This window comes from Branchiostoma floridae, chromosome 10 (assembly GCF_000003815.2).
Source record: "Branchiostoma floridae strain S238N-H82 chromosome 10, Bfl_VNyyK, whole genome shotgun sequence".
Lineage (NCBI taxonomy): Eukaryota > Metazoa > Chordata > Leptocardii > Amphioxiformes > Branchiostomatidae > Branchiostoma > Branchiostoma floridae.
Window position 1 is genome coordinate 12,576,921 of NC_049988.1, and position 26,780 is coordinate 12,603,700.

The 26,780-nt window shown below is 39.4% G+C and overlaps 3 protein-coding genes across 6 annotated transcripts in view; 1 reads left to right on the top strand and 2 right to left on the bottom strand.

Annotated features, from left to right (window-relative positions):
- Positions 1–556: 556 nt before the first annotated feature.
- On the bottom strand, positions 557–1,417 carry LOC118424899 (juvenile hormone acid O-methyltransferase-like). The gene has a single exon (XM_035833706.1). It carries the CDS (start codon positions 1,415–1,417, stop codon positions 557–559), a length of 861 nt encoding a protein of 286 aa, XP_035689599.1.
- A 1,972-nt stretch (positions 1,418–3,389) lies between these two features.
- LOC118424124 (prolyl 3-hydroxylase 1-like) lies at positions 3,390–15,936 on the top strand. Of its 4 annotated transcripts, none has more exons than XM_035832613.1 (9): positions 3,390–3,909; positions 7,691–7,843; positions 9,228–9,399; positions 9,889–10,017; positions 10,701–10,837; positions 11,609–11,692; positions 11,826–11,924; positions 12,950–13,113; positions 13,985–15,936. In XM_035832613.1, exons 1-9 carry the CDS (start codon positions 3,421–3,423, stop codon positions 14,088–14,090), a joined length of 1,533 nt encoding a protein of 510 aa, XP_035688506.1. In that variant the 5' UTR covers positions 3,390–3,420; the 3' UTR covers positions 14,091–15,936. The 4 variants fall into 4 exon arrangements, with proteins under 4 accessions (XP_035688506.1, XP_035688508.1, XP_035688507.1 ...); XM_035832614.1 differs by having other exon boundaries at positions 3,391–3,909; positions 13,049–13,113; XM_035832615.1 differs by lacking the exon at positions 13,985–15,936 and having other exon boundaries at positions 12,884–13,008.
- A 4,170-nt stretch (positions 15,937–20,106) lies between these two features.
- Positions 20,107–26,780, bottom strand: part of LOC118424439 (3-ketoacyl-CoA thiolase B, peroxisomal-like) — an 11,226-nt gene continuing 4,552 nt past the window's right edge. The window contains 10 exon segments of the mRNA XM_035833004.1: positions 20,107–21,128; positions 21,732–21,877; positions 22,289–22,344; positions 22,499–22,678; positions 24,015–24,108; positions 24,935–24,962; positions 24,964–25,029; positions 25,595–25,675; positions 26,116–26,217; positions 26,627–26,669. Of these exon segments, the coding sequence (XP_035688897.1) occupies positions 21,047–21,128; positions 21,732–21,877; positions 22,289–22,344; positions 22,499–22,678; positions 24,015–24,108; positions 24,935–24,962; positions 24,964–25,029; positions 25,595–25,675; positions 26,116–26,217; positions 26,627–26,669 (878 nt within the window). The 3' untranslated portion in view covers positions 20,107–21,046.

The window sequence follows — 26,780 nt, forward strand, 5'->3', positions numbered from 1 at the left end:
CATGTCAGGGTCAAACCAGGAAGGATTGGGGTTCTACAGTAAATATGTCATTGCAATTTTTGTTTGCCTTTTAAATGCCTTTTTGCACACAAGGAAAAATTGGGATGAAATTCTATTCATAATTATAATATGCTACATGTACATGTAACAAAAAATGCTGGTAAATTTTGTTTTCAATTTTCCTATAACCTTCTATCCCCATCAGCCTTCCTGGTCCATCCCTAATCGGATGTTCATTCGTTAATACCCAATGAACTAAAGTGGGACTCCAATGCAGTCTATAATGAAAGGAAATGAGAGAAAGGCTTTATGCAATATTCCCATTGAACTGGAAACCATTGATGGTATCAATGTTACTGTCGTGCCATTTGTCTTTTTGATGTTAGTACAAAGCCAAAGGAGACAAAAGCAATGTCACTGACAGAGATACCAATAATATGCACCAGATTACCCTGAAGGGATAGATTCCCATCAACAGTGGTGCATTGAGCATCAAAGATGATATATCTTATCTTTGTACTGGTACATCACAAGTCTCAGGAATTGAAAGGAATTCCTATTTTCTAACGTGAGCAACAACAAAAGGAAATTCCCAGATAGCACGTTGGTTTTCATCCTTTGGGGCGAAAGTGTAGAAGACGTAGATGAAATCCATGAGAAACTCATCGTGAAGGTGAGCAGGTATATGCTCCAGATGACTCAGTAGAGGCCGAAGAAACATCTTTTCTTCCTGGTCAGACTCAAACTTGACAGTAAACACTTGATTGACACAAGTGATCACTTCGAAGCCTACATCTTCCAGCAGCTTCTGCATCCCGATAGCATCCCCTTTGGGCCATTCCCACACCGGGTATGAGAAGCCAGTGAATGCCTCCTTCCATTTGGGATATTCGATTATTCCTCGGGCGACTGTCATGGCAGGGACACCCGCAGAGACACTGAAGAGGAATTCCCCTCCCTGTTTAAGAGTCGAGAACACATTCCTGATCACACGTTCCTTTTCTTCTATCCAGTGGAGAACATTGAAACACACGGCCTTTCTGAAGGACTCCTCCCAAACCAGCTTCATGGCAAGCTCATCGCGAGCGTCGGCGATGTGGTATGCTACCTTTTCGTGGGGACTGTTTTTACGAGCATGCCGTACCATGTCAGGCGAGACGTCAAACGCCTCCACAGACTTCACGCCGTGCTGCTGTGCAACGTATTTTGAAATCTCACCTGTGCCACATCCCACGTCGAGGACGGTATCCCCCTCTTGCCACTCAAAGTTTTGATGCATGAGCATCACCGCGATCTCCTGCTGGATGGGTTGACTGCTGGAATACGAGTCCGTCAGGTCGGTACACATCTTTCCCTGTTCCCACCAGGTCTGGCCACCCCGACACTCCCCTACACAATTCTGTGGTGAGAAAGCCATGTAGTGCATCGGAGAGCAGAACATAAGACCCAGCATAATCCTCTTCATAGCTTGGGAATACACATCCAGCCAGCCAGCGGGCCTTTAAGTCCATGACAACAAGATTCCTCAACGGTGTGTGTTAAGGGTCGGCTTCTTAGAGAAGTCACATCGCAGTCCTAGCATGCACGCCGCCAAAGAGGTCAATTTATAACCCAAACGCACCGCACAGAGAGAAAAAGGTTCGCCGTGCCCATCAGAGTGATCACATGGCACTACACTGCAGTCTGCCTGAGTTAGATATGGGTACCACAAGATATGCAAATGAGCCTGGCTCACAGCGACCAATGGGGAGGCTGGGTGGGTGATGATGGGTAATGAGGCATGCACCGCTTGGGAAAACATGTGATCAATAATGGAAGATGAATGAGGGAACTGTGATTTGGTTATCGGGGTCCAGAGGGAACGTCACATGCACGGCCATACATTCGGGTGAAGCACAGCAGAGGAGCTCACGGTTATGCATTGTATAAGACATTAGAGGTGTATACATTCAGGTGTAAACAAACATATTCAAGCATGCAGCTTCATTTCCCAAGATGAATAGAATTATTCTGGGTTTTTTTTAATGAATGTCTTGATTTGATTTGATTTGATTTAAGCTTCCAGTACTCTTTAAGTTACTTAAGTATGTTGTACAAAATTTGCAAAATTCTTTTTATGACAAATGCCCACATTTTTTATTGCAATGACAAATGATATTGACCTTTTTATTGTTGCCTTTGATACAGCCCTTATACTAAATCCAATGCTCCACCTAATTAAATGATGGCTCTTTTCATCATGACTCTGGAGTCAATTATCAGGAGTACAGAACTGTTGCTAATGAGGATGATTTAGAGATGTGCCTAATGGAGAAGGCTTATCCCCATCTATCCTGGGGCAAACAATGGGAGGAGGATCTTTTTGATACTGCTACGAGTTATCAGTCAAGGGTGTTTTAATTAGACTTAGACTAATAGTATTCCTCACCACTAGCAGATACCAGCATTTGAGCTGCAGATTTACCAAAGACGAATTGATCTGGGTGCAATTAATTGTATACTGTAAATGCATTTCAGTTTGCGGGGATTTAATTTCACGGTAGCGGGAAAAAGGACTTTTCGCGGTGGTTTTAATTTCGCGGTAGCACCATGCACTGTAGTCTCTTATTGCCTCGGAAAAATGTTCGCAGTGGTTTTAAGTTCACGGTGAAGCGGCCACCACAAAAAACGCGAAGATTAATCCACCGCGAAACTTTCTGCATTTACAGTATATCAATATTATTTGGGCTTTCTATTTTGCACTGTTTTCTTGATGTTTGGCCTTGAGACATAAAGAAAATGGTGCATAATAGAAAGCCCGATAAGAAGGCTGAAAACATGTCAAAAACAGTCAGATGCAGAGCCAAACATCGGATGGAGAGTAGTGAAAGTCATGAAAAGGGATCGATTAGGGACCTGACGTTATTTACTGGGGGGAGGGGGCTGGTGCAAAATAGGTCTGGTAAAAAATTTTAGTAGTGAAAGTCATGAAAAGGGATTGATTATCAAAACAAAAGAGATGTGACCGTCAGACCAAAGTTGATTTCCATACTTAAATAAATGTTTACAACCGCTTGCATGATCTTCATCAAATTCGTTACCACAATATCGTTACATATTTAAAGCCTTCTAATGATATCTAAGACCACATAATGCATTCATAAGCAACAGCAGAGACAATTCAAAATTGAGTTTCCAAAGTTTTTCATTAAATTTTGAAACTTGCCTTACAAGTAGTAACTTTGATGAACCATCATTTCTCAGCCAACCTGAAGCGCTTTAGACAAAGTAGATTTTTATATATAATAGGAGATAAGTCTTTCAGCCTCATCCTTCAAGCCCAAACCATGAGGCATTGTGGGATACGATTGTACCCTGCGGTGCATGTTGGGATAGTTTAAACACCTTGCTCGGGTCAGGGGTCGGGTGCGGCATTGTGGGATGCTAGCGGTGCAGAAGACGTGTCACATCATGGCGCAGGCTGTCTTCATCTTCGGGACCACTTTCTGCTTGTACCTCGCCGTCATTCTCGTCGATCCCGCCTTGGGGGACGACCCAAGCATCGTCCCGTACGATCAGCTCTACGAGGCCGGCAAGACTCACTACACGAGAGAGGAATGGCTGGACACAATCATTCACATGGAGAGGGCCATCAAGAACTACAAGTTGAGACGGTCCGAGATGATCGGCTGCCGTATGAAGTGCACCAACCACACCAAGATCGTCAAGGACGTCTTCGCTCTTGACCATCGCTACTCTCATCATAACGAGCTCAACTTCTTCGCACAAGTCGTGAAGAAGGCGGAGTGTCTGAAGCACTGCCTGGACGACCGGCTGGGCGACATCTGGCAACTCCCGGTCCACGAAGACATCGAGAAGGAGTTTGAAGCCAGAGTTCCTTACGACTACCTACAACTGGCTTACTGGAGGGTAAGAACACTTATTTCTTCTAGATCTAGGTACTAAACGTCAACTAATATACATAAGGGTTCAAAACCAGACTTTGCAAAGGTCTGTAGCAAAGTAATTATCACACATATCCTGAAAAGTCGGCCAAGTTTCCTTCCGTTGTATTCAAGGTACGGTTCCGAAAAGTCGACGTACGTTTCTTCAATTCTTGCACATGATTTGCAGCATATTCTTGTTACTTAAAGGTCTCTACCAATTTCACTGTATCCAATTCTGTACCAAAAGTATTAAAGACGTTTCTTGGCTGAGCTAGCGGCCCTCCCCGCGACCCTACCCACACGAAGTCGGGGCTCTACGTGGCGTAACCCGACACCAAGACGCCAGCCGTCCGGGGCCCAGATTTCCCACTATTTGGTTCACCACATTTTTCACACGGTGCGAAAACCTTTCCAAGCCTGAGAGAATTCAGTACTATCTTAACCTGAAGACAATAAGGGATTCAATAGTGATTTATTTATTCCTAAACATGAAAATGTCTCAGCTCGAAGCCGCCTCGAACCATAATTTGCGATAACTTGGGACTAGCAAAACTATTGCTAAACTTTCACTTTTCACTGCAGAGTTTGAACTGAAGAAAGGGTCAAAAGGTCGAATTCAAATAATGAAAGATGTGTTGATTGAATCTTTATTTTGAGATAGATTTAATTTTCTCCCATTGTGTGTAAATTTGGTCACAATGGGTCAGACCAATTATCATCAATTATGTGCTCAATCTGTCAGTGATTTGTTAAACAAACAGCTGTTAAGCTTAAAGACTTAATAGAATTGCCATATTTAGTAAAAAAAATCGGTGAGAGAAAACGGTATTGGTCACTTTTTTGACAACTATCTTTGTATCTTATCTTTGGTTTCATCACTAAATTCATTTATGTCAGGTCAATATTTTAGCATTATACAGTCAAGTTTGACATGATAGTATTAATTGAAAGTCCCAAATCTCCCCAAAATTATGGTCACAAGTATATGAAAAGGTTATACAGAAAACAAAACCCCTGCAGAATTCTCCACCCATGTAAACAGCTATTTTCATGCTGTAGTCAGGAAAAAAATGCCAGTAGTCGGTGTAGTTTGTTGATTGTCTGAATCCCCACAGATTTGGCCTTCCAGTGGATACCACACTGTTTACACCACGTCTGCATAAACAAACGCACACAGCTAACCCCTTTGTGGACCCTGTGTTCAGAAATGGCTGCAGTTATGGTTACTGATGGGATATTGTATTCTTTTGGTAGACTGTAAACTTGAACCAGACAGAATGACAACTTACTAGTAGAGTGGCTAGTAACTAACCAAAAGTGAATATGAGATGTATGATAACTGAATTATCATACCAGTTTTGCACGTGTGGTAATTAAAGAAACTTCTTTATCAATATCAGCCAAATTGTTTACTTTTTTTTTACACATTTAAATTGAGTTATGCCCATAATTTACTTTTTTTAATGTGTTTTGGACAAGAAGTTAAAAGACCACACATCCATTTTGAAAGTACAATTACAACAGATGTGAGAACCAGATGTAGGAACCATGTGTACTGTTTTCTTTGGGCGCAAAAATGGTGCAATCTTTAGAAAGCATACGTAGGTGCCAAACTTGTAGAAAGTTGAGGCAAACTGTCTCAGAAACGTTTCCACACAGGCCATCTTTCTGAGGCATGATGTTCCAAATGGCCGTCTGCCAGAGGCTGCAGAAAATTGAGTCCCTGTTCCAGCCAGATCTAACCAGACGGCCAGGTCTTGGTCACTTCCAGAACTTCCATATTAATTTGTCAAGACAGTGATTCATGCACTGGGGGCACCGGTGCAGCACTGCGAGGTTCGTTCACTGCAGTACTGTTGTGTTGTTTTCGCCAATTTTTTATAATTTAGATATTGCATAATACATATAAGTATGACTTAGAAGACAACAAAATACAGAAAATGTAAGAAAATTTGTTCTTCATCTCTGAAATTAGTTGAGTAAATTTCAGAAGCCCGCAGTACTGTACTAGTGCCTCAAGTGCAGTGAGATACCACCTTATGGGACATTTTGGGTATAAAGTAGTCATCCGTGTACAAATACTGCAATGTATCAAGAGGTTATTGGCAGAATGTACCTAGTCTTTCCTCTTTTTTCTTTTTTTCTTTCCCAAAATAAGCAGATCATGCCAGATGTACCCAATCAAAGTAATCTTACTAGCACCATAATTAATTTGAACTAACGTGCCTTGAATTCTTGTCAAATATTACATAACCATTACAAAAAGTTAATTTTAAAACTCATTGGATTTCTCACTCCTACTGAAAAAAAGAAAGGCAATTATCTACACTCCCTATCAGTCCAAGACTAGAAAATGCTCTACCCTAAAGCCAAACCTCACAGTTAGTGAATAGAGAACATGAATTGTCTTAACTCTTAAGCCTGTCTAGCAAGCTTCCTCTTGCTCCATTATGAGATGAGCAGGGCTGTCTCTACTAGAACCTCTCCCTGGGACAGAAATTTGTTGTCCGTCCAAAAAATCTGAACTTTGTGACATGAAATTGATGGAAATTTATTTTGGAAAGGATTGAACAATGAAAGTCAACAACATAGTCTCCCAACTCAAGAAGAACTTTATTGCACGACAACTGTAGAGGATACAGTGTTTGGCAACTTGTACATACAATACATACAGAACAGAACACTACATGAATTACTAGTATCTAAAAATCTAAGAGACTAATCTATTTTACACATGGAATATAATACTGATGAGTAGTACATGAAAAAATCTAAAGCTGGAGAGAGCCCTTGAGGTAAGGAAGCTACAGGAATGTAACCTTTTGTCCAACCCCCATAGCCAGTACAAGTTGAATTTGTTACCTGAAGGCACCCTCAGCAGGCAGAAGGTTAAAGACTACCAGTACGACCTTGATGTTGAATGAGAATCCAGTGATTTTTAATATCCTGCACCTATAACTAGGGCCCCACAGGCATATTGACCTGTATTCACAACAGGCTTTTAGGCACTAGACGCACTGGGGAGCAGATTTAAAATTCTGATTGACCAGGGATGCCACTTCTTCAACTGTGACCTCTCTGACAGTAATTTGCCCCTCTGGATGTACCATTTTAACTCAAAATTCTCTCAAACCCCGAACCATGGAAGATCGATGCCCCTGCCCCCCCCCCCCACCACACACACACACAATACTCGGTGTCTACAGTGATACAGATAATTGTCCCATGGAGATGTAGATATACTACATATTGCATTATGACATGAAATATTATGGATAAAATGATATTGACTACATATTGTTGATGTTGGTGAATTGAAGCACTAGATTGACCAAGACTAGAACACTTCTGTATCTTAATCTATACAGCCAGTATAACTGCCCTTCGGTGTAACACACCAGCTTCGCAGGCAGGCGGTGCATCTGGTTATATTACACTGAACGACTCGTCACACCTAGCTTCTGCACATCTACCTCCAAATGTTCTTCCAAAACTTTATAATCCACCAAAGATGCCCCTGCTCCTCTGCTTGGTCAGTTGGTACTAACAAATTCTACTCTACAGTAGTTTTGGGAAAATACAAATTTTTGAACACCAATCCTAGTCTGGTAACTCTGGTACATGTACTTGAAGGCATGACTATCCCTTGTTCTTTTTTGAGCTGGTTTAAGAATTAGAGCATTAGTCATTTACGTACGCAGCGGTACACTTGTTTAAATGATACTGATAGGCATGGCTAACATTGATGGCATGTTTCCTTACAGACCAACCAGTTGGCCAAGGCAGTTGCAGCAGCACACACCTTCATCGTGGCCAACCCAGACCACTCTGTAATGCAGGACAACATCGAGTTCTACAAGGAGTTTGAAGGAGTGACCAAGGACATGTTCCAAGACATGGAGAGACCAGAACACGAGGTTAGCAAATCTCTTTGTCAATAATCTCAGATTTCAGTTTGGTATAGTCTTTAAAGTGATGTGATCATATGACTAGCTTTTAGTTTAGGAAAACCTTTATCGGGTAGCTCAAGTCAATATGTCTCGCATTTTCAGCCAAGCGCACCATGTCTACTCAGTAAGTCTGTTGTGTTTTTGAATATGTAGAAGTCTAATGCCTGAGGCTAAGTATACTAGGTTGATCCAGGGGGTAACAGCTTCAACATCAAGATATATTAGTCTGCCAGATTTGTGAATATTTATGTTGCACTTTAAAAGAAAAACAACATCATCATTCTGTTACATTAATAGCTATGCTTTATACTTAAAATCATAGGCTTGTACTTATTTTGATTACAATTTTCCTTTCAAACATTTGTAGTATAGTATCTCATTGGGAAACAGAAGCAATTTGTTTGTCCAGAAAAAAGCATCTATTTGAAGTTATTTATCTTTTTGAAGACATTTACTTCTCCTTGAATGCAAAACTGGTACCATGAAAGTGATATCATTCATCAAATAAAAGCAAATATTTTTTAATTAGTATGATACAGATTGCCTAGCAATGACTTAAAAAATACAATATATTATGTTGCCTGAGACATAAAAGCTTGCCAATAGTAATGATGGAAATAGTTCCACTGTTCCAGTATGCAACTCATTAAATGAAATATCACCTTGAATTCCTGTGCCAGAGGAAGCCTATGATCCTATGATCCGAATTACATCTTCATACAACATTAAAGCTAGCTAGTTTCAATTGAATTCAGCCTGATGTTTTATTATCCTGAGCTTAGGCCACACCAATTTAATTTCTTGGTTCACTGATTTTTTCATAAGACATATGGAGCGAGAGGGCGAAATAAAAATGAAAATAAAAATTGTAAAATGGTTGGGGTAAAGGTAAGGGCTAGTCCAAAACATGATAAAGAATAAAAAGTTTTCAGCTTGAAAAAGTACAAAAACACTATTTACTGTACAGTAACAGCACCTGTTCGTTAGAAATTACAAAAGTAGTGTCAGTTTTTATGTTTGTCCCATTCTTCATGAATGAAAAATATAACTTCAATGATAATACCCACACTTTAAGGAGATTATAATATAAAGGCCAATTTGCTACACCAGAAAGTTGGTGAATGGTTTCATTAATGGTGAAAATTTGCTGAGTGTTAATTTTTATTTTTATTTTTTTTCCCAAAAAATAGGAGCGAGCGAATCCGTGAACCAAGAAATTAAATTGGTGTGGCCTTATATAGCCATTTTATGAGCAGATGTAATGTGTATGTGGGTGGAAACACACTATACGTTCTACCACAGTACATATAGGGTCATTACTGTGAATCAAATGTGCTTCTCCATTGCACAGCAAATGTTCTACAACGGAGTGGCTGCCTACAATGACCAGGACTACAAAGAGTGCAAGAGAACGATGGAGAAGGCCATCAAGCTGTACTACCATGCAGAGATGGAGTGTAGGGTACAGTGCGAGGGGCCCTACATTCATGAATACTTCCCTGAGTTTTTCCAGTCCATCACAAGTAAGTGTTCTTTTGGTATGAGTGAATGTGATAATGTACCTTTCTTGTAGTGGTTCTATGCACTTCTAGTTCAACAGCTATTTGATACGTAATTACTTAATCTTGAAGACTTCTTGGTGTTACCTTCAACATTTTAGAGTGCCAATTTCCAAGAGGGCCAAGAAGAACAGATACAAAATTGTACCAGTTTCTCCAAATACGGATGTTGATAAATGCATTGGGTTGGATAACTTAAGTATACGTGAAACAGGTTACATCTTATATCATCTAAAATCTACATAGTCTCTTCTCTCTTTTTGAAACTTGTGTGAACAAATTCACAAATTTTTTCAAGTGCGTTGTATCTATTAATCGTCATAATGTAGTTGAACATTTGGTCCTTACTTAAACACACTTACTTAAACACACATATACATTATCTAGTTGTAGTGTATTTATGAGAGATGTGCGCATCTCGGTGTTCTTACTTTTTGTGTGTGTATTCTTCAGACCACTACTCGTCTGTACTGAAGTGCAAGGCTGGATGTCCAGAGGAAGTGGCAGGTCCCAACCAGAGAACTAACTACAAGAACTACCTGCCCATGCACTACCACTATCTACAGTTCTGTCTATATCAGCGTACGTTTGTTACTGTTCTACATTTTTAACTTGTGTCAGGAGTGGTGTTGTCTAATTCATTGGGTTTAATGAGAAATGAATGTTTAAAGAACAGTCACTGGTGTAGATAATAGAGTGGATTACAAATGCTAACTTGTGAAGGAAGTACTTAGATGAAATGTACAATATGGTACGGATTTCTACATGCTTGCACGTTAAGTTTGAAATAGTCCTTCATGCTAAGATCACTTCTGAATCAGAATTTCGACTGAAAAAATGGCATTTTTATGGGATTTAAGACAGTTTTATTTTACAGCCCATCATGCATGTAGCTGTATTTCTTATTTAACTTACTTATCCTCTTCATCCCATGAGGGACATCCATGTAAGTTTCCTTCACCGGGGTCTGTTCTGTGCTAGGGACTGAGCAGCATCCCAGGGTATCCAAACGGCCACTAGGTCTTTATCCACAGTACGTCTCCATGTAGTTTTAGGATGTCCTCTCTCCTCTATCTCTCAGAAGCCCAGTACTAGAGCAACTTTGGGGATATGGTCATCTGACATCCGTAGAACATGGCCCAGCAGTTTTATTCTTCTGATGGCAATTTCAGTAGTCAACTGTCTTGCGTGCATTTTTCTATACAGTTTTTCATTACTGAATTTTAAAATCAAACAATACTTTGTGCCCCCCTCCCCACCCACAGTTGGTGAGGTAGTTGATGCAGCCCAGGCAGCCTCCTCCTTCCTCCTGTTCATCCCGGACCATGGGGACATGTTACAGAACATCCAGTTCTACCAGAGGCAGGCAGACATCACCACAGAGAACCTACAGCCCAGGAAGGTCAGACAGCTTTATGTTGTGTGTTGAGTTATGTTGAAGTGTTGTATAGGGACAAAGCCCCCAACCCCCCCATCCATGTATATGAATGGTAGGGTCCTGGAAGGGGTCAGCCATGGGGAAAGGGCTTGGGGATAGAGATCGCAGTGTCTTCTCGAGTGAGCCAAGGGAAGCTAGCCGTGTGACAAGACAAAGGTATCAATTGTCTGCATTTAGAACTTGTTGCCTTCTTGGTCTTAATTACAAGCCTTGACATTTCACTGTTTAGATGTTGGTATAGCCAAGTATTTCCTTCTTGCACAAACCTGACTTCTATCAGCTTTGCTGAAGCCTCAACATTTATGTGCAAGCACATCTAACCCTCGCCTGACAGGGAACAGCAGCGATAAACTGAATAGTGAGTGTTAAAATGAGTGTTTGTAAATATGGTAGGTAGTCCATTTCTAAATTTGTGCCCTTTTAAACCACATGTTTGAATGATGTCTTCATCAGTTATTGTACATATTTTCACAAGCATACCTGGTACATTAGCATGCTTAAGCTTACTCTGTATAGAATCCTATTGCGTAAATTTTATTCAATTTTTAATGATGGACCACTCACCTTTTTTAACATATAACAAGTGTCTTATGTAACAAATACAAGGTAGTAATTTTTATATTTCCTACAAGTGCCCACTCCCATGCCTACTTGCTATCTAACTTTGAGGCCTTGAATGATTTTATGCTGTGGTACAGAAAGTCTTACCATTATTCCATGTGCTGCCTTCTTCAGGACTCAGTTGAGTACTTAGAAATGGTGATGCTGGAGCAAAAACTGCTGGACTTAGCAGAAACCACATTCACAGATGATGATGAGGTATGCTATTAAAAAAGTATTATAAAAAAAAATCTTCCACAGAAAATTTTGACAAACTCATGCCTGGTTTTGTGCTGATTGTTTCATGTACTTCAGATATGTCTTTCAATCACTCAATTTTTCTTGATACCAGATGTCACTGGATGATGAGGAGGGAAAGGAGGAGGAGAAGGAACCCATCACAGAGGACATGCCTAACCCCACACCAGACGCCGCCAAGTTGATTCGCAAGGTATGGCATCTAGAAAAGACAAATCAGTTTATTTTCCACCATTGGTTCCTCTCATCACTAAAGCTAAGGACATGTTTTAGATGAACTCTAGTCTGGTAATAATGAATCTCACTTCTACTAAGTTCTAGGAATTTAAAAAAAGACTTTTAAGGGACGAAACATTGTTGAAAATCTGTTCTTGCCTTTCTATTTCTAGCTTACTTCTTTTGCCAGCCGTAGTAGTATGATGGCTATCTTTAGACCATATTAGTACTGCATATCTAAGGCCACACCAATTTAATTTGTTGGTTCTCAGATATTTTTAAAGTGAAAATATAGCAAGCGGACATCCTAAATGCAACGGGCATGTCCACTCTATAAACCTGAGTGCACCAAGGCATCCACCTGGTTCTCAGGCTTTGTTTTTGTGATGTTCGTCGAGTTAAGCATATAATTATTTATCATTTTCTTAAGATCCATGAACCAACAAATTAAATTATTGTGGCCTTAGATATGCAGTACTATAAGAAGTTTTCCTGACCTGCTAGTGACGTAACAAGTGACATACTGTAGATCTTGAAACTTTCACGGTGGTTTTATTTTCGCAATGACCTCTCCATAGCAAGTTCCTGACTCTGTGAATACACATTTTCAATGTACTAAATTGTACTGCACAATTGTTTAAACTATGAACTTAGAACACATTCTTATTCCCTTCTACCACGAAATAAAACCACCGTATAAGTAACTGGATTTACAGTAACAAGACTTACCTTGGTTAAGATACAGTTCCTAATGTTAACAAGGACAAGGGACAGCTCTTACAAGGCCCTCAGCTACAAACCTGTCCAAATAATACAACTTACAGCCAGCGACTGTTGCTTGACAGAGCATAGACGACGGAACGCTAACCGCCAAGTCAGCCTTCATCTCAGTACTAACCTACTAACCGACTAACTCACCAGTTATATTCCATGTAGTGTCCATGCACGGGGAAAGTCTAATGACATGCTTGCGGAACTTAGAGGGGTGTGTTCCTACCCCAGGGTGACCTCGGGAACCTGCCTTACGATAGGGCCGCCCTCCCCGGCACAATACCTGACGCCGTACCCGGCACAATACCCACCACTGATACTGTCATACAGGGGGACAAGGACCCTGCCGTGCAGGGAATGGACATGGGGTCTCAGGCCGAATCTGCACAACCCACGTAAGTCGGGCATGAGAACAGTTCCCTGAATTCCTTCATCCCAGCATGATTTACTCACCGTTTTAACCTGTTAAACCTATCAAGATAAGCCTTAAGGTGGTATCTCACTGCATTGGGGCACTGTTGTGGCACAGTTGGGTCATTCACTGCCACACTGTTGTGTTATTTTCTCAGTTTTTTATAATTTAGATATTACGTAATGCGTAAACGTATGACGTAGAAGACAACAAAATACACAAAACGAAAGAAAATTTGTTCCCTGAAATTTGTTGAGTATCTTTCGAACCCCTCAGTGCCACACCAGTGTTCCAAGTGCAGTGAGATACCACCTTTACCGATTACAATAGTCAATACACCTTATAATTATTACTGGACTTCCTATACACTATAGAGGGTTAAAGCTTCTCAAAGGCTTTGTTACTTTTTCTTGAAATAATTGTTCTTTTTTTCATCAAGAATGGCTTTAATGTTCAAGCTGGCTTGATCATGTTCTGACAGCACCCATATGCAGTTGCAGAAATGTTGCAGCATTTTGTGCTGTCATGCTTGGATTGATGGAAAGAGCCTGTTTATATGAATGTGCTCCTTTACCACATCTATATTTCAAGCAGTGTGGGATTTGATTGTATGGCTTCCTTTTCTAGTCTGAGGTAAATGTTCAAAAGACGAAGCTGACTTTGTGGCAAATTGATGGAAATTCTACACGACAAAACTCCCATGCATTCCTCAATGCAAACTCTCTTCACCTTTGAAGTGTGAACATTAGTAGATTTACTAGGTATGTAGTTACAATAATACAGACATTATTGTATTGTATGTTATAAATCTAACTCTTGTCATTGCTATTTTCTTAACTCTGTGTACTTCACAGTGATGCAGAGCCTGTATTTGAAGAGGACAGTATACAGAGGCCAGCAACAGAAGAGGAGTCACCAGAAGTCTCCATTATTCTGGATGAAGCAAAAACAGAGCTATAGTCCTTTGTAGTGCTCTTCCTTCTCATTTTAGTTCTATAACAATGTGACACATTTCTGTCATTTATTTTATCTCTAACATGCTTAAGCACTTCATGTCATATACACATACTAACAATGTAGCAATAGCTTTTGAAAACTTAGTTGTATATAAAGTTTATTGTATACAATGAGACAATTTGACTGGCAGACTGTTGTAACATTTTGTATTCTTTTTTTTACATCATGAATGGCGCTGCTATTTAATATCACAAAACATTAACAAGTTGTGTATAGCAATAAATGTTTTACTAAACACTAAAAACATATCCTTTTAAGATATAATTTTGTAGGACAAAAAAAAGTATATCTTGATTTCCAAAAACCTTGAAAATGAAAATGCCAGTAGCCCTTCCAATTTCAGTTCCATACAGAGATTGTGTTAACAATGAAATGTATGTGTGTTAAGTCATTTGAGTTTACAATGGTGCCTTACTAGCTTACCTATAGTGTTCTGCATTACATAGCATGTCATAATCTGCCAGCATGCAGCTATTAGTAGAGAAAGCATCATTTTGCATTTGTGTTACCAATATTGAGATTTTAGTGTTCATCATCATCATCATTTGTCATCCTAATGATGAGGTGGAACAAGTGAAGTTTAGTGTTAAAAGTAACACATCAATCAACAAAAATGTTTGCTACTTTAATTCTGTCTTCAAATTATATATCTTGTTACTATTAGGTTTAGTTAACGTGATATACTAGTCAGTAATGAAGGGCTGTTGAACAGTTGTATTATTAATTCTATTAAAAATTCTAATGCAGATGATAGTACAGTTAGAAATCGGATACTTTTTGTTACAAAATGAAATTTTAGAATTTGTCAGAAAAAAAACACAGGGCTATTTTTACTAAACCAATTTCACCCATGTTTTGTATTACACTGGATGATTAATATTCAGAAACAATATCTGTAGAATACCAGGACAGAAATATTTCCTAAATTGTGTTAGATTTTTTGTAGGTTTGTTTCATATGTTGATGTTGTTTCACCCAAAGACATGTCTTGAATTTCTTTATTGCTAAGAATTCAGACAATCGTTAACAAGGGGCAAGTTTTGTATTGGAGAGGACTAGAAACCTGTCTTTGTTCATAATAAGAAATATGATGTATTAATGGTGCTAATCTAATGTTGCAATTGGCCTTACTGTCTCGTGCATTTTTTGATAACTTTCTACTGAAATGTGTTTCATAATTGTTCCCGAATGGTAGAGACACATTGTTCAGACACAAAAGATTTGTATGTGTAGAAGTGCTGTATTGTAAATAGCGCATACTAAGCATATTACTATATTCATTGCAAACAGTTAGGGACCATTCTCAATAGTTTTATACCAGACCGAGAGATGTTGGGCCAGCTTTCTGATATAGCAAAGGCATTGCTAGATATAGATTTTTTAACACATAGCAGTATTTTTCTATGAATTGAGATGACAAGAAACTACATGTAGACATGTCCTATTAGAAACAATTAAATTTTCTCATTTCTCACTACTGGTTAACACCACAAACAACACAAACATGGTCCCAAAAAAGTACCAAGGAGGAAAAATGATGCATTGGCTGTATGTCTAATAGACAAGTAATTTGCAATTTACCGAGATAAGTACACATGTGTATTCAGTTTTAACGTCCAAGGGTAGAAAATAGTTTTACTTGAAAAATAAACAATGTGCTAAATATCTGAAAATTACAAAGTGAAGAAATTTCAGGAAAGACATTGACAAGGAAACTGTAAACCTGTCATGATTGCAAATGTTGTAAGAAACAAAATCTGTGAAATAAAACTACAGCTGCAGTATGTGATGACATTTGTACGTCTGATTCCTTTTTTTACCCTAAGGCTTCCACTGGAAAGTTATTAGTAAAGAGTTCTAAGACTTGCTTCTTAATCTTGCTACTTTTCCTGATTTTTTTTTTCTTTGCTGTCTTGTTCAGTCTGATAAAAACTACATGTAGAAAGAAAGTGAGTCTTTGTGCAAATGTCTAGCGTGACTGTGAAGATCTGTAGATAGAGAGTGGGTGTGGCAAGGTTGTTGGAATGTCCTGAATATGCAACAGGAGCTTTAGGCCACACCAATTTAATTTCTTGGTTCACGGATTTTTTCATAAAAAATATGGAGCGAGAGGGCAAAATAAAAATAAAAATTGTAAAATGGTTGGGGTAAAGGTAAGGGCTAATCCAAAACATAAAGAAAAAAAGTTTTCAGCTTGAAAAAAGTACAAAAACACAATTATTATACAGTAACAGCACCTGTACCCACACTTTAAGGAACTTAATAAAGGCCAATTTGCTACACCAGAAAGTTGGTGAATGGTTTCATTAATGGTGAAAATTTGCTGAGTGGTTATTTTTATTTTTTTTTTCCAAAAAATAGGAGCGAGCGAATCCGTGAACCAAGAAATTAAATTGGTGTGGCCTTAGGGCTGAATCCCTGATGTATACCAATAATTCATGTAAGGCCACAGCAGTAAATCTTATGGATGACATTCTCTGCAAACTACAAATATGATGTGTGCGGGGGATAAAAAAGGTGGGAAACAAAACAGCATTGAAATTAAACAGAACAAGATTTTAACAATTTCTAGGACAAAATGGCACATCTTCATTTTATGTTTCTGAGAACTGTTTGCAGACTGTTAAGAATAGGCCTTAAAAACTATCCTTTGAAATGTGTAATGTATATATAAAACAAATGAAATATAAAAGCACACTGTATCAAGAGGAAAGCACAGAATACATAGAAGTTATAATACAATTCAATCGCTACAACTGGATGAATAACATAATTTTATAATTCTAGTGACGCTGAAGAAGAGTGTGATGTCACTCGAAACGTCTGGAAGTAAATATCTGTTTTTTATTTATTTGTTATTTATCGATTTCTGTAAAGTGATCTTCAGATGCCATCAGAAAACCCAAGACAACAGCAATGTGCCCCATCGCAGTGTATTGGACATTTTTGTGAATTATTAGGTCTGATGGTTGTTTACAGCATATTTTCACATTCACATGTTGACCTTTGCTGAAAGCTAACAAAATTTCTTCTTTTTTTAAATCAGAAAAAAAATCAATGCACATGCTGATGTCATCCATAAAATTTAACTGCTGTGGCCTATCTGTGTGGGAAGGTAACCAGACAATTACCGGGTGCTTGTACTAGAAATACGCCTTGTGGCATTAAAAGGGGTGAAAAATCCCATTTTGGGTAAACAAGCTGGTGGTGAGAAGACGTGCAATGGCTGAAAACGTCTACCAGGTTTCCTGTAACGTCTACGCGACCTGCAGGGATGATGGGGAGTACCAAGAGGTCTGTGCGATCTCCCCAACTAGGAACACAGCCACCACGTTGGTCCCTGATGTGCACAACACTACTGGAAGCTCGAGAATTGTTAACGTATCTACAGAAAAGTTGGAGCAGTCAGGTGAGATATTTGATACTTTTGAGACAAGTCCAAAAGGATTTAACTTTCAGTAAGGTGCAGAAAAGCGCTACCTATGAAATCGGGGACTTCGGCAGACCAAAATCAACTACACAATGTATTTCACTTCAGATCCAAGTGGGTGCATGCATAATTACAAGAAGTGAAAATGTTTTTCACAATCTACAATCAACTGCACCACAAAATTGTACAATGGTCTGTTTCCCCTTCTTAAATCAGACGTTTCTCAACTTCTCTGTCTTCAGTACATGTAACTATGTACATTTTACGCCAAAAAGTAGTTACTCAAGCAACTGCATATGGTTTGTTGCTTGAGTAACTACTTGTTGGCAAATCTTATCACCTGGATGTCTACCCTACATCGACCTATGTACATTTTATATCTGCAGGTTTGTCCGAGTGTAAGGACAAATGTAGAGAGACCCAGCCTGAATCTGTCTCTGATGGTTACATCCCCGGGGTAATTAGGAGCATAGATCAGTCCCAAGTCTGGACCAGTGCCATGCTGAAGATCCTACCCATGGTGACCATTCTTCTGAACCTCTGTCTACTGGGCACTGTTGTCTTACTAGGTGAGCCAGTGTTGTAACCTGTTCAAAGATAGCGTTGAGATGCAGCAACCACCTGTCGCATGCAATAATCTGCCATCAGAGGACACATTTAAACAGTCTCATCCATTTTACATAGTTGTAAAAGACTCTTTCCCAAGAAACCAACTGTCTTACCTGACCAGCAACCTGGTGACTTTTTTTCTGTCCCAAAGGGGCATTCACCCTCCACTCAACAATCAAACTTGATTGACAGCAGCTAGCAGCCTTCTAAAATGAGGATTTGTACCCGGCCATAGTTACCCTCAGCTTCTTTTGTTTGTTTCATGTTGGTAATGTTGAAAACTCATCCAAAGAATGGAAATGGTAAAAAGGCAAGTTTCTCTGTCTGGTTTTCTTTCTCCTCCTTCTAACTAGGATAATACCATACCAACCAACCAACTTGTTGAGAACAACCACCTGTCCTCATCAACCATTTTTGCTCAGACCCATGAGTGATTGCTTAGTGACTGCACAACAAACACACAACTCAAATTCTATCTTGGTTATCTTTCCTCTGTGCCCTCTTTAACATAGTATTATTGCTTGACTTCCAGCTGTGATGGTGTCGGAACTCAAGTCGTCAGTTGACCAGCTGGACCGCAAGACAGCCACTGATCTGTCAGACCTAAAGTCGTCAGTCGGTCAACTGGATATGAAGAGTACAATGTCAACTTCTTACTTGTTCAACATCTCTGTGTGGATACAACAGGTAATGGTGAAAACATTGATACATGTTTTGGCAAGAAAAGCCATAAGATTAAGTGGCAGTTAAGCTCAAACTTCACAACGGATGGCATGTCACAGAGGCCTTAGTGCAACGTGTCACATCTTTGTAAGTCAGACCATGACTTATTTCCGTCCATTTTTTTAACCATGACTGGTAAAAGATACATGTGATAATACTATGTTTAATTTTACAGATATTGGCTAAATCAGAGCCAGGAGGGGCTGAAGAGGAAAAGCCTGCTCCAAATCGCCTATGTGAAGGTATGTAAGAATTTATAGGGCCCTGAAGATGCAGACTCATTTCCTGTGTCTTCTGTTTGCACAAGGAGACTTGGTTTGCAGTAGGCATGTTTTTTTGGGGTTTTTTTCAGCAAAAGTACCAAAAAATCAGCCGCATTCCTGATCCCATGTCAAATTTATCTTTTAGACTAGGATTCTGTTAACTGTTTAAATGAAACATGGAAACATTTCTCTAAACGAATTTGCCTACTAGTAGCAATTTGTAAATTAAAGATATGTCAATATCAGGTTAATTTTTTTCAGTGTCCTGTCCTGACGGTTACAAGGAATACCGTGAAGTCTGCTACAAAGTGTTTGACATCGAAAAAACGTTTTCTGAATCGGCTGCAACCTGTTCGGCCGACGGAGGCACCCTGGCCATGCCCCGCGACCATGGAATAAACGCTTTCCTCTTCTCCCTCATTAAGGAGGTAGACAGCTATGAAAACTATTGGTTCGGCTTAACTGATGTGAAACAAGAAGGTACGTGGGAGTGGGTAGACGGCACAGCCCTGGGGACCGGGTACAGAGTGTGGCGGGAGGGCCAGCCTGACCAGTGGGGGGAGCAGGATTGCGCCATGTACCGGTGGGATGAGTGGGTGGATGGGGACTGTCGCTGGAGGAAGCAATTTATCTGTCAGGTCATACCGTAAACCAGATGTTTTAGAAAAATGCAAACATGCTGAACCAACATAGAAAATTCAACCTACCTACTGTAAATGCATTTAAGTCCTGGGGATTTAATTGCGCGGCAGCGGGAAAAAGGACTGTTTGCGGTGGTCTTAAGTTTGCGGTAGCACCATGCACTGTAGTCTCTTACTGCCGTGGAAAATGTTCACGGTTTTAAGTTTGCAGTGACGTGTCCACCACAAAAACACATATTGAATCGCGAGTGTTTTTTTTTCACAAAAAGACAACAGACTGTTTTCATTACATTATACACATTTATTCTCATTGTATAGTTACACCATATCATTTATTTTAGGTATTAACAATTACATGATTGTGCCTTCTCCTAGTATAGAAATTGATATTATATTGTATTGCAAATAGCACACTTATTAAATATCAGTACCCTTTGTGTAAAAAAATTAATTCCTTGAGAATATTGTAATCACTTTGTACCATGAAGATTGTACATTTCTTTTATCTCAAGGACACTGTGCTTCAACACATCATTTTCCTACACATCAGCTGGTGTATGCAAAGGATGTCAGACATCATGTCAAGTTGTCTTAAATCTTTATAGACTGTCCATCATAAACGGTCTGTTACAGATAGTTTATCATTCACATGTTAAAACTGTTACTGACGTGTGTCTTTCTCTCTACTATCCGCTTACAACACATCAACAGTAACAGTAGTTCTCATTGTAACACTGGTTGACCTCTATCCACGAGGTAACCTACATTGTCTGTTGATTTCAAAAATATGGTATTTAGAGATCAAGTCAACAGACGGTGTCTTCAAGCTGTAATACATTTTTATTTTGAAACATTGTACTTTTGAAACCGCCATCCATAGACTTGATAATCCTAAATAACCTGTTTTTTAAAGCAAATAAGATATAGGTTAACCCAACGAAAAAGGTGAACTTGCATGAAATTTTCTTTCATTAAAAGATTGCTTTAAAAATTGCTGTACTTATTTTTCATAACTGTTGAATATTAGAGTCCTATAATAAGAGTGACTGTTTAATTGTTGGTTTGTAAAGATCCAGAATCTGATAGAGACCATAATAAGAGTGTTTATTATTATTCTAATTGTAGGTTTGTAAAAGATTCAGAATCTGACAGACCTATAATAAGAGTGTTTAATTGTTGGCTTGTAAAGAGCCATAATTTCACCTAAAGACTGGGAAGAATAACATGGCTCCTTCAGGCCTGAGGCCCAGGGTACTCAATGACTGCTGCTGCCCCCATGCCTGTTCCAATACACATGGACACAACTCCGTAAGCCCTGCAACAGAGAAGACAAAACAATGTCGTCAAAATGTCATTGCTCAAGCAACTAAAGAGCTGGCATGTAAGAAGATGTGGTCATCACAGAAATGTCCATGACATTAGTTCTAGATAATTAATACACAACTGTACTCAAAACTGAAAGCTACCTTACAAGCATTAAATAAACTCATAATCAAAACTGCAAGCTGATTATAATACTTAACTACAGACCAAATTCACGCTATGAGGGTTATTACCACACAAAATCAGGGTTATTTTCTTTTATCTTGCAAGGACAGGTAAATAAGCTAAGCATTCTTAGTGTGTGTAAGCTTTTCCTAATGTCAGGTAACAGTGGATAAAATAAACTTGCACTGGACAGGTGCAAGTTTGGTCTTAGAGTACTTGCACCACACCAATTTCACATGTACAAACTTGCATATGCATGTGGTATTTCGAGCCCTGATGCATCAAACCAACAGTGACAATATATACCTTACTTTCAAAGTTAACACAATCTCTCGCACTTCTAAGCAAGCAGTAAGCAATCTAAGACATTAGATCAGTCACTTCTCAGCACTTAGAGCAGCAAGCACAAGTACATTGTTGATTTTCTGACCTCTTGCCCCTCCTCTTGAGCTCATTGAGCAGTGTGGCGATCTGCCTGCTGCCGGTACACCCCAGGGGGTGCCCCAGGGCGATGGCCCCACCGTTAGGGTTCACCTTCTCCCAGGGGATCCCCAGCTTGTCTACGGAGTACACCGCCTACAGAAGATATGGAGCATTAAGTAACTGCCATGCTTTAAATACATCCTGACTTTATAATGACTGACATCCACAGAAGCTTCTCCAACACGCCTATGAAAAGTGATTACACTCCTCTCAATAGATGGGCTGGTAGGTGTTATGAATTGAGCAGTTGAAATTGCTGTAGGCCAATTGTTAAACTTAATATATATATAGCACAAGAAACTATGTGAGTCATAATTAGCTTAAAATTGTTGTGAACTTAAATTAAAACCAGCTACATAGGACTGAACACGAATGTCATCTGTAAGAGTTTAATTGAACATTCAGAGGAAAGATACAAAGATACAGATACTGGATGACTCAATAAAATGTTCACAGAAATATTTTTAAGCTTTTTATTACATTTTAAAGTCTATAACAACTTACCTGGCTTGCAAAAGCTTCATTCACTTCAAAGACATCAATGTCATCAACAGACAGGCCTGGATAATAGGAAAGAATATGATACATTAGGGTCAATACTTGGCTTGAATGAAACCAAGAAAGTGAAGGAGTGAAGAGAAAATAGCGCAACATTGTGCCTACTTAGGATTTGAACACTGAAACTTTAGTCATTTCTCTTGGCCACTTATTCACCTGCTTTCTTCAGTGCTTCTGGTATAGCATAGGCAGGTCCGATGCCCATGACATCTGGAGGCACACCAACCACAGCGTAGCTGCGAATCACACCGAACACCGGCAGGCCAAGCTGACGGGCCTTGGACCGCCTGGCCACCAGGACGGCAGCTGCACCATCACTCACCTGGCTGGAGTTACCTGTGTGGGGAACAACATGACAACAGAGCGTAAACTGTGAGCAGCGACACCTGTCTTGCAGTACAATGTAAACCAGTCATGAATTACCCTGAAGAAGGTGACAGTCGCTCACCGAAACATTGGTTGTGTAAAAAAACAATGGTTGTTTAAAGAAGAGCCTCTTTATTCAACAGAGTCTAATGTATAATGGCAATTTTAAGGAAGTGTGTCACAGAAGTGGAGAGAATTGAAGAAAGATTAATTGCAGCTATTAACTACTGTCACTGACAAAAAGTTACAGCTTCTAAAAGTTAGGAAAGTTATAGTAGGTCTGCTGCAAGGTTTGTTCTGACAAGACCACTATAGAGAAATGTTACAAATGTCATGTTTCAGTACCCACTAATCTTTCTCACCAAATAACATTGTCTGGATCGTCTCAGAATTCAACTTACCCTGCCAATGTCAAATCTACTGAAAATTATTGATATTGCCACATGGAATGTTGCCGAAAAATCGCCAAAAAAGACTTACCCTATAGTGTTCAAGGCATCAAAATGACCCTGTCAGGAACTTCAAATCCTCATAAACTACAATTTTAAACCCGGCGCACGATGACACACGTCCTCTGTATATATCTACGGGACCTAAAATCGTGTGGCCGCAGGGCATGGCCACGTTGGACAGGTGGCTAGACTAATTGTTAATGCTTAGGCCACAGCAAGTAAATTTTATGGATGACATCCTCTGCAGACTGAAAAAATAGTGCGATAGGGCGGAAAAAAAACAAGATGAGTGAAAAAAAACAAGATGGCTACATTTTGAAAAATAGGTACCATTAAGTTGTGATGAATGTTGTAACAGGAATCAAAGGGACAAAACGTGATATCAGAGCCAACAAGGCATTCATTCCCGTATTCAAGACATGAACTGGTGTGGTAAAAGTGACACTAGTGTGGTAGACTGGCATCACCAACAAAGTTGGTAACCACACCCATGGCTGCCATATTGGTGTCACTTTTACAACTATCCAATAAGTTTTATTTTACAACTACAATCCTGGGTACCTCACAAGTGTTACTTCTACAAATACAATTATTAGGCTAAAACACAACATTTTTGCTCATTTTGGTACTTTATCGTCATGTTAACCAACCCTGCAGAAGAAAAAAAAATCTTGTTTTTTTCTGAAATCAGGTGAAAATTAATGCGCGCGCTGATGTCATCCTTAAAATTTACTTGCTGTGGCCTTACTAGGTCAATGGGAAAAATCCAAGGGACCGACAAAAAGTGACTGCAGTGGCCAGGTGGTTGCTATGCAAATGTGGCCGCTTATACAGGTTTGACTGTGGATACAAACCTGCAGTTGTACTGCCTCCCTTTTTGAAAGCTGCTGGAAGTCTGGCCAGTTTTTCTTTGGTTGTCCCTGGGCGGACACCATCATCTTTGGTCACCTGTAGAAATAATAAGGAAATAATAATAGGAGAGAAATAATCAAGAGGATGTTATTTATTTTTGCTATATATCATAACTTTGGTCACAGTAAGTAAATTTTATGGATGACATCAGCTCATTAATTTTTGCCTGATTTCAGAAATAAAAAATTTCTTCTTCAGAGATGGTCAAATGACAAATTCATGGTAGTTACCAACATCAGCAAATATGTTTGGTTGAAGCCACATAGTGCTGGGTGAGTCAGATTATAGGTGTATCGATAGGAGTGCCAAGGAGTGTCAATAGGACTGTCGGTGTGTTAATAGAATTGTCAATAGTGTGCAAATTTGTTTGCAACTCGCACCGTTTTTGACCAAGGTTTTGAAATAGAACCCGAGATCGAACAGGGGGCGGGGCTTATGTAAGGGTCCATTGGATAGTTATGAAATTGGCACCAATATGAAAGCCATGAAGTTACTTGCCAACATGGTTAGTGATACCAGTCTTCCACACTAGTGTTACTTTTACTACACCAGCGCACGTCTTGAATACAGGAATGAATGTTCAGTTGGCCGTGATGCCATGTCTTTCCATTTAATTCTTGTTTCAACATTTGATCATGAAAATATAGCCATCTTGTTTTCTTACCCATCTTTTTTTTTTTGCCCTATCTCACTTTTTTTGCAGTCTGCAGGGAATGTCATCCATAAAATTTACTTGCTGCGGCCATACTGTAGTTTTTTTTTTAACTGCCATAAGTAAGCTAAGTATATTGGCATTAGTAAACTTATTGGTACATTCTCTCAAATCTATTGCAATGTTCAATTTAAACTAAACAAGACTTACGGTGATTTCCCTCTCCTGTCATCCTTGTCACTACCTTGGTCTTGACAGGAACAATCTCGTCCTGGAACAAACCCTTCTCTGTGGCAGCACAGGCTCTGTAGGGGTGGGTAAAAATGTTAATGGCTGTTTTTGAAAACAATACTACTAATAAAGTTAACTCGTGTTGACTTATCATAAGGTCATTCAGTGTAATATGACCTGCTACTGCCACACCTCATGCCTATGAACCTATAACAGGTGACTATCAACTTTCTGGATGCCAAAAAGGAGACCAAAATGTAAGGTTTAGTCCACTCACACTAGGGACAACAACAACTATTTTCAGAAGTGTGATGGGTTCATTTACGTGTTTGAGGTTTGGCTTTCCTCAAACATGAGACAAAAGTGACAGTAATGCAACATAAACTAGAAAGACCGACAATTTCTTGAGAGCAAATACAGCATATTTCACCCATATTTCTCCAACAATAGACTGTTCCAAAATTGCCCATGTACAAAAATGGAACGCTTAAGCCCCCAAAATGGTGCGGCAGTGGTGCGGCAGTGGTGCGGCAGTACAATACATTGACTAGATGGTAGTTTGTTCTGAGCATGGGACTGTGAATGTACAAAGAATAAATGTTATATGTGTATTAGAGAAAAGTGGGATAGAAGTCCCACCTCTGCTGAGAGATGGCTGCAAACATGTCCTGTGTCTCACGAGTCACTCCAAACCTCTCAGCTACATTCTCAGAGGTGATCCTGGAATAGAGAAAGCAAAAACCATGAAAACAAAGCATGTTTTGATTCTTACAACTGTAAATTATAATGTTTATATATTGCCAGTCTAAAACATTTGAAGTAAAATGGAAAATCATAATCACAAGTGAAAGACATCCACTTGCTATTTCAATAGTATGGATAGTATTGAAACTGAAAAATGTGAATAACAATATGTCATAATAAAGGCCTTCATCCGCAGGTAACCCATATCCATGGTTTTCAAAAGCTGGGTATTTAGGGATATCAAGGCAACGTACGGTGGTTTCAAACTGCAACATTTTCAAAATATTAAAGAATTCTGAAAAAAAAATTGCAGTTATAAATACCTTGTTTTAAAAACAATGGATATAGGCTGACCCACGGACAAAGGTGAACTAGCGTTAGTTTTAATTTTCTATGATATCTAGAAGCCCACCTACCCCATGGGAATAATGCAGTCTCTGGCCTTCTCGAACTTGAAGTTGTCAGGGTTCAGGTCACCTGGTTCCCCACCCTGCTTACGCTTACTCATGGACTCCACACTGGAACACACAGGTCAAAGGTTAGAGTGCTAGCCTCCTTTGCAGACTTCTGGCAGCACTGGCTTTTGTTTTGGGGGGAAAGTGCTGGGGTGATGGACCCCAAAATAAAATTTAAATAATGTTTGGCATCGCCCCTGAGGCGTCCGCCAAAAAAGTGCCAAATTGCCTGCTAGAAGTCTGCAGGGGAGGCTTAAAGCTCATGAATATGAAAGAATGTTTAACTAAGAGAAACTCATTTTGTTTGAGTCGCCATTATGGTATCATTATTCTGTCTTGCTATAGTATAAAACAGGGAACTGAAACTTTGTCATATTAGGCTAAAAAATTTATAGAATATGATGCTTCTGTTTGTTATACTTATACTACAAGATGATAATGTAACGCTAAAGTGAAACAGATGGCCACTTACCCTGCACCAATAGCCATGTCACAGACTCCTGCCTTGATACTGTCTGTAAATCAAATCATACAGAATTGCATCAGCTTATAGGAGTTGGCTCAGTCTTCTTTTGTCTTTTGCATGCCATGCATATGTATAAAGTGTGAAAGAAACCCATGTATAG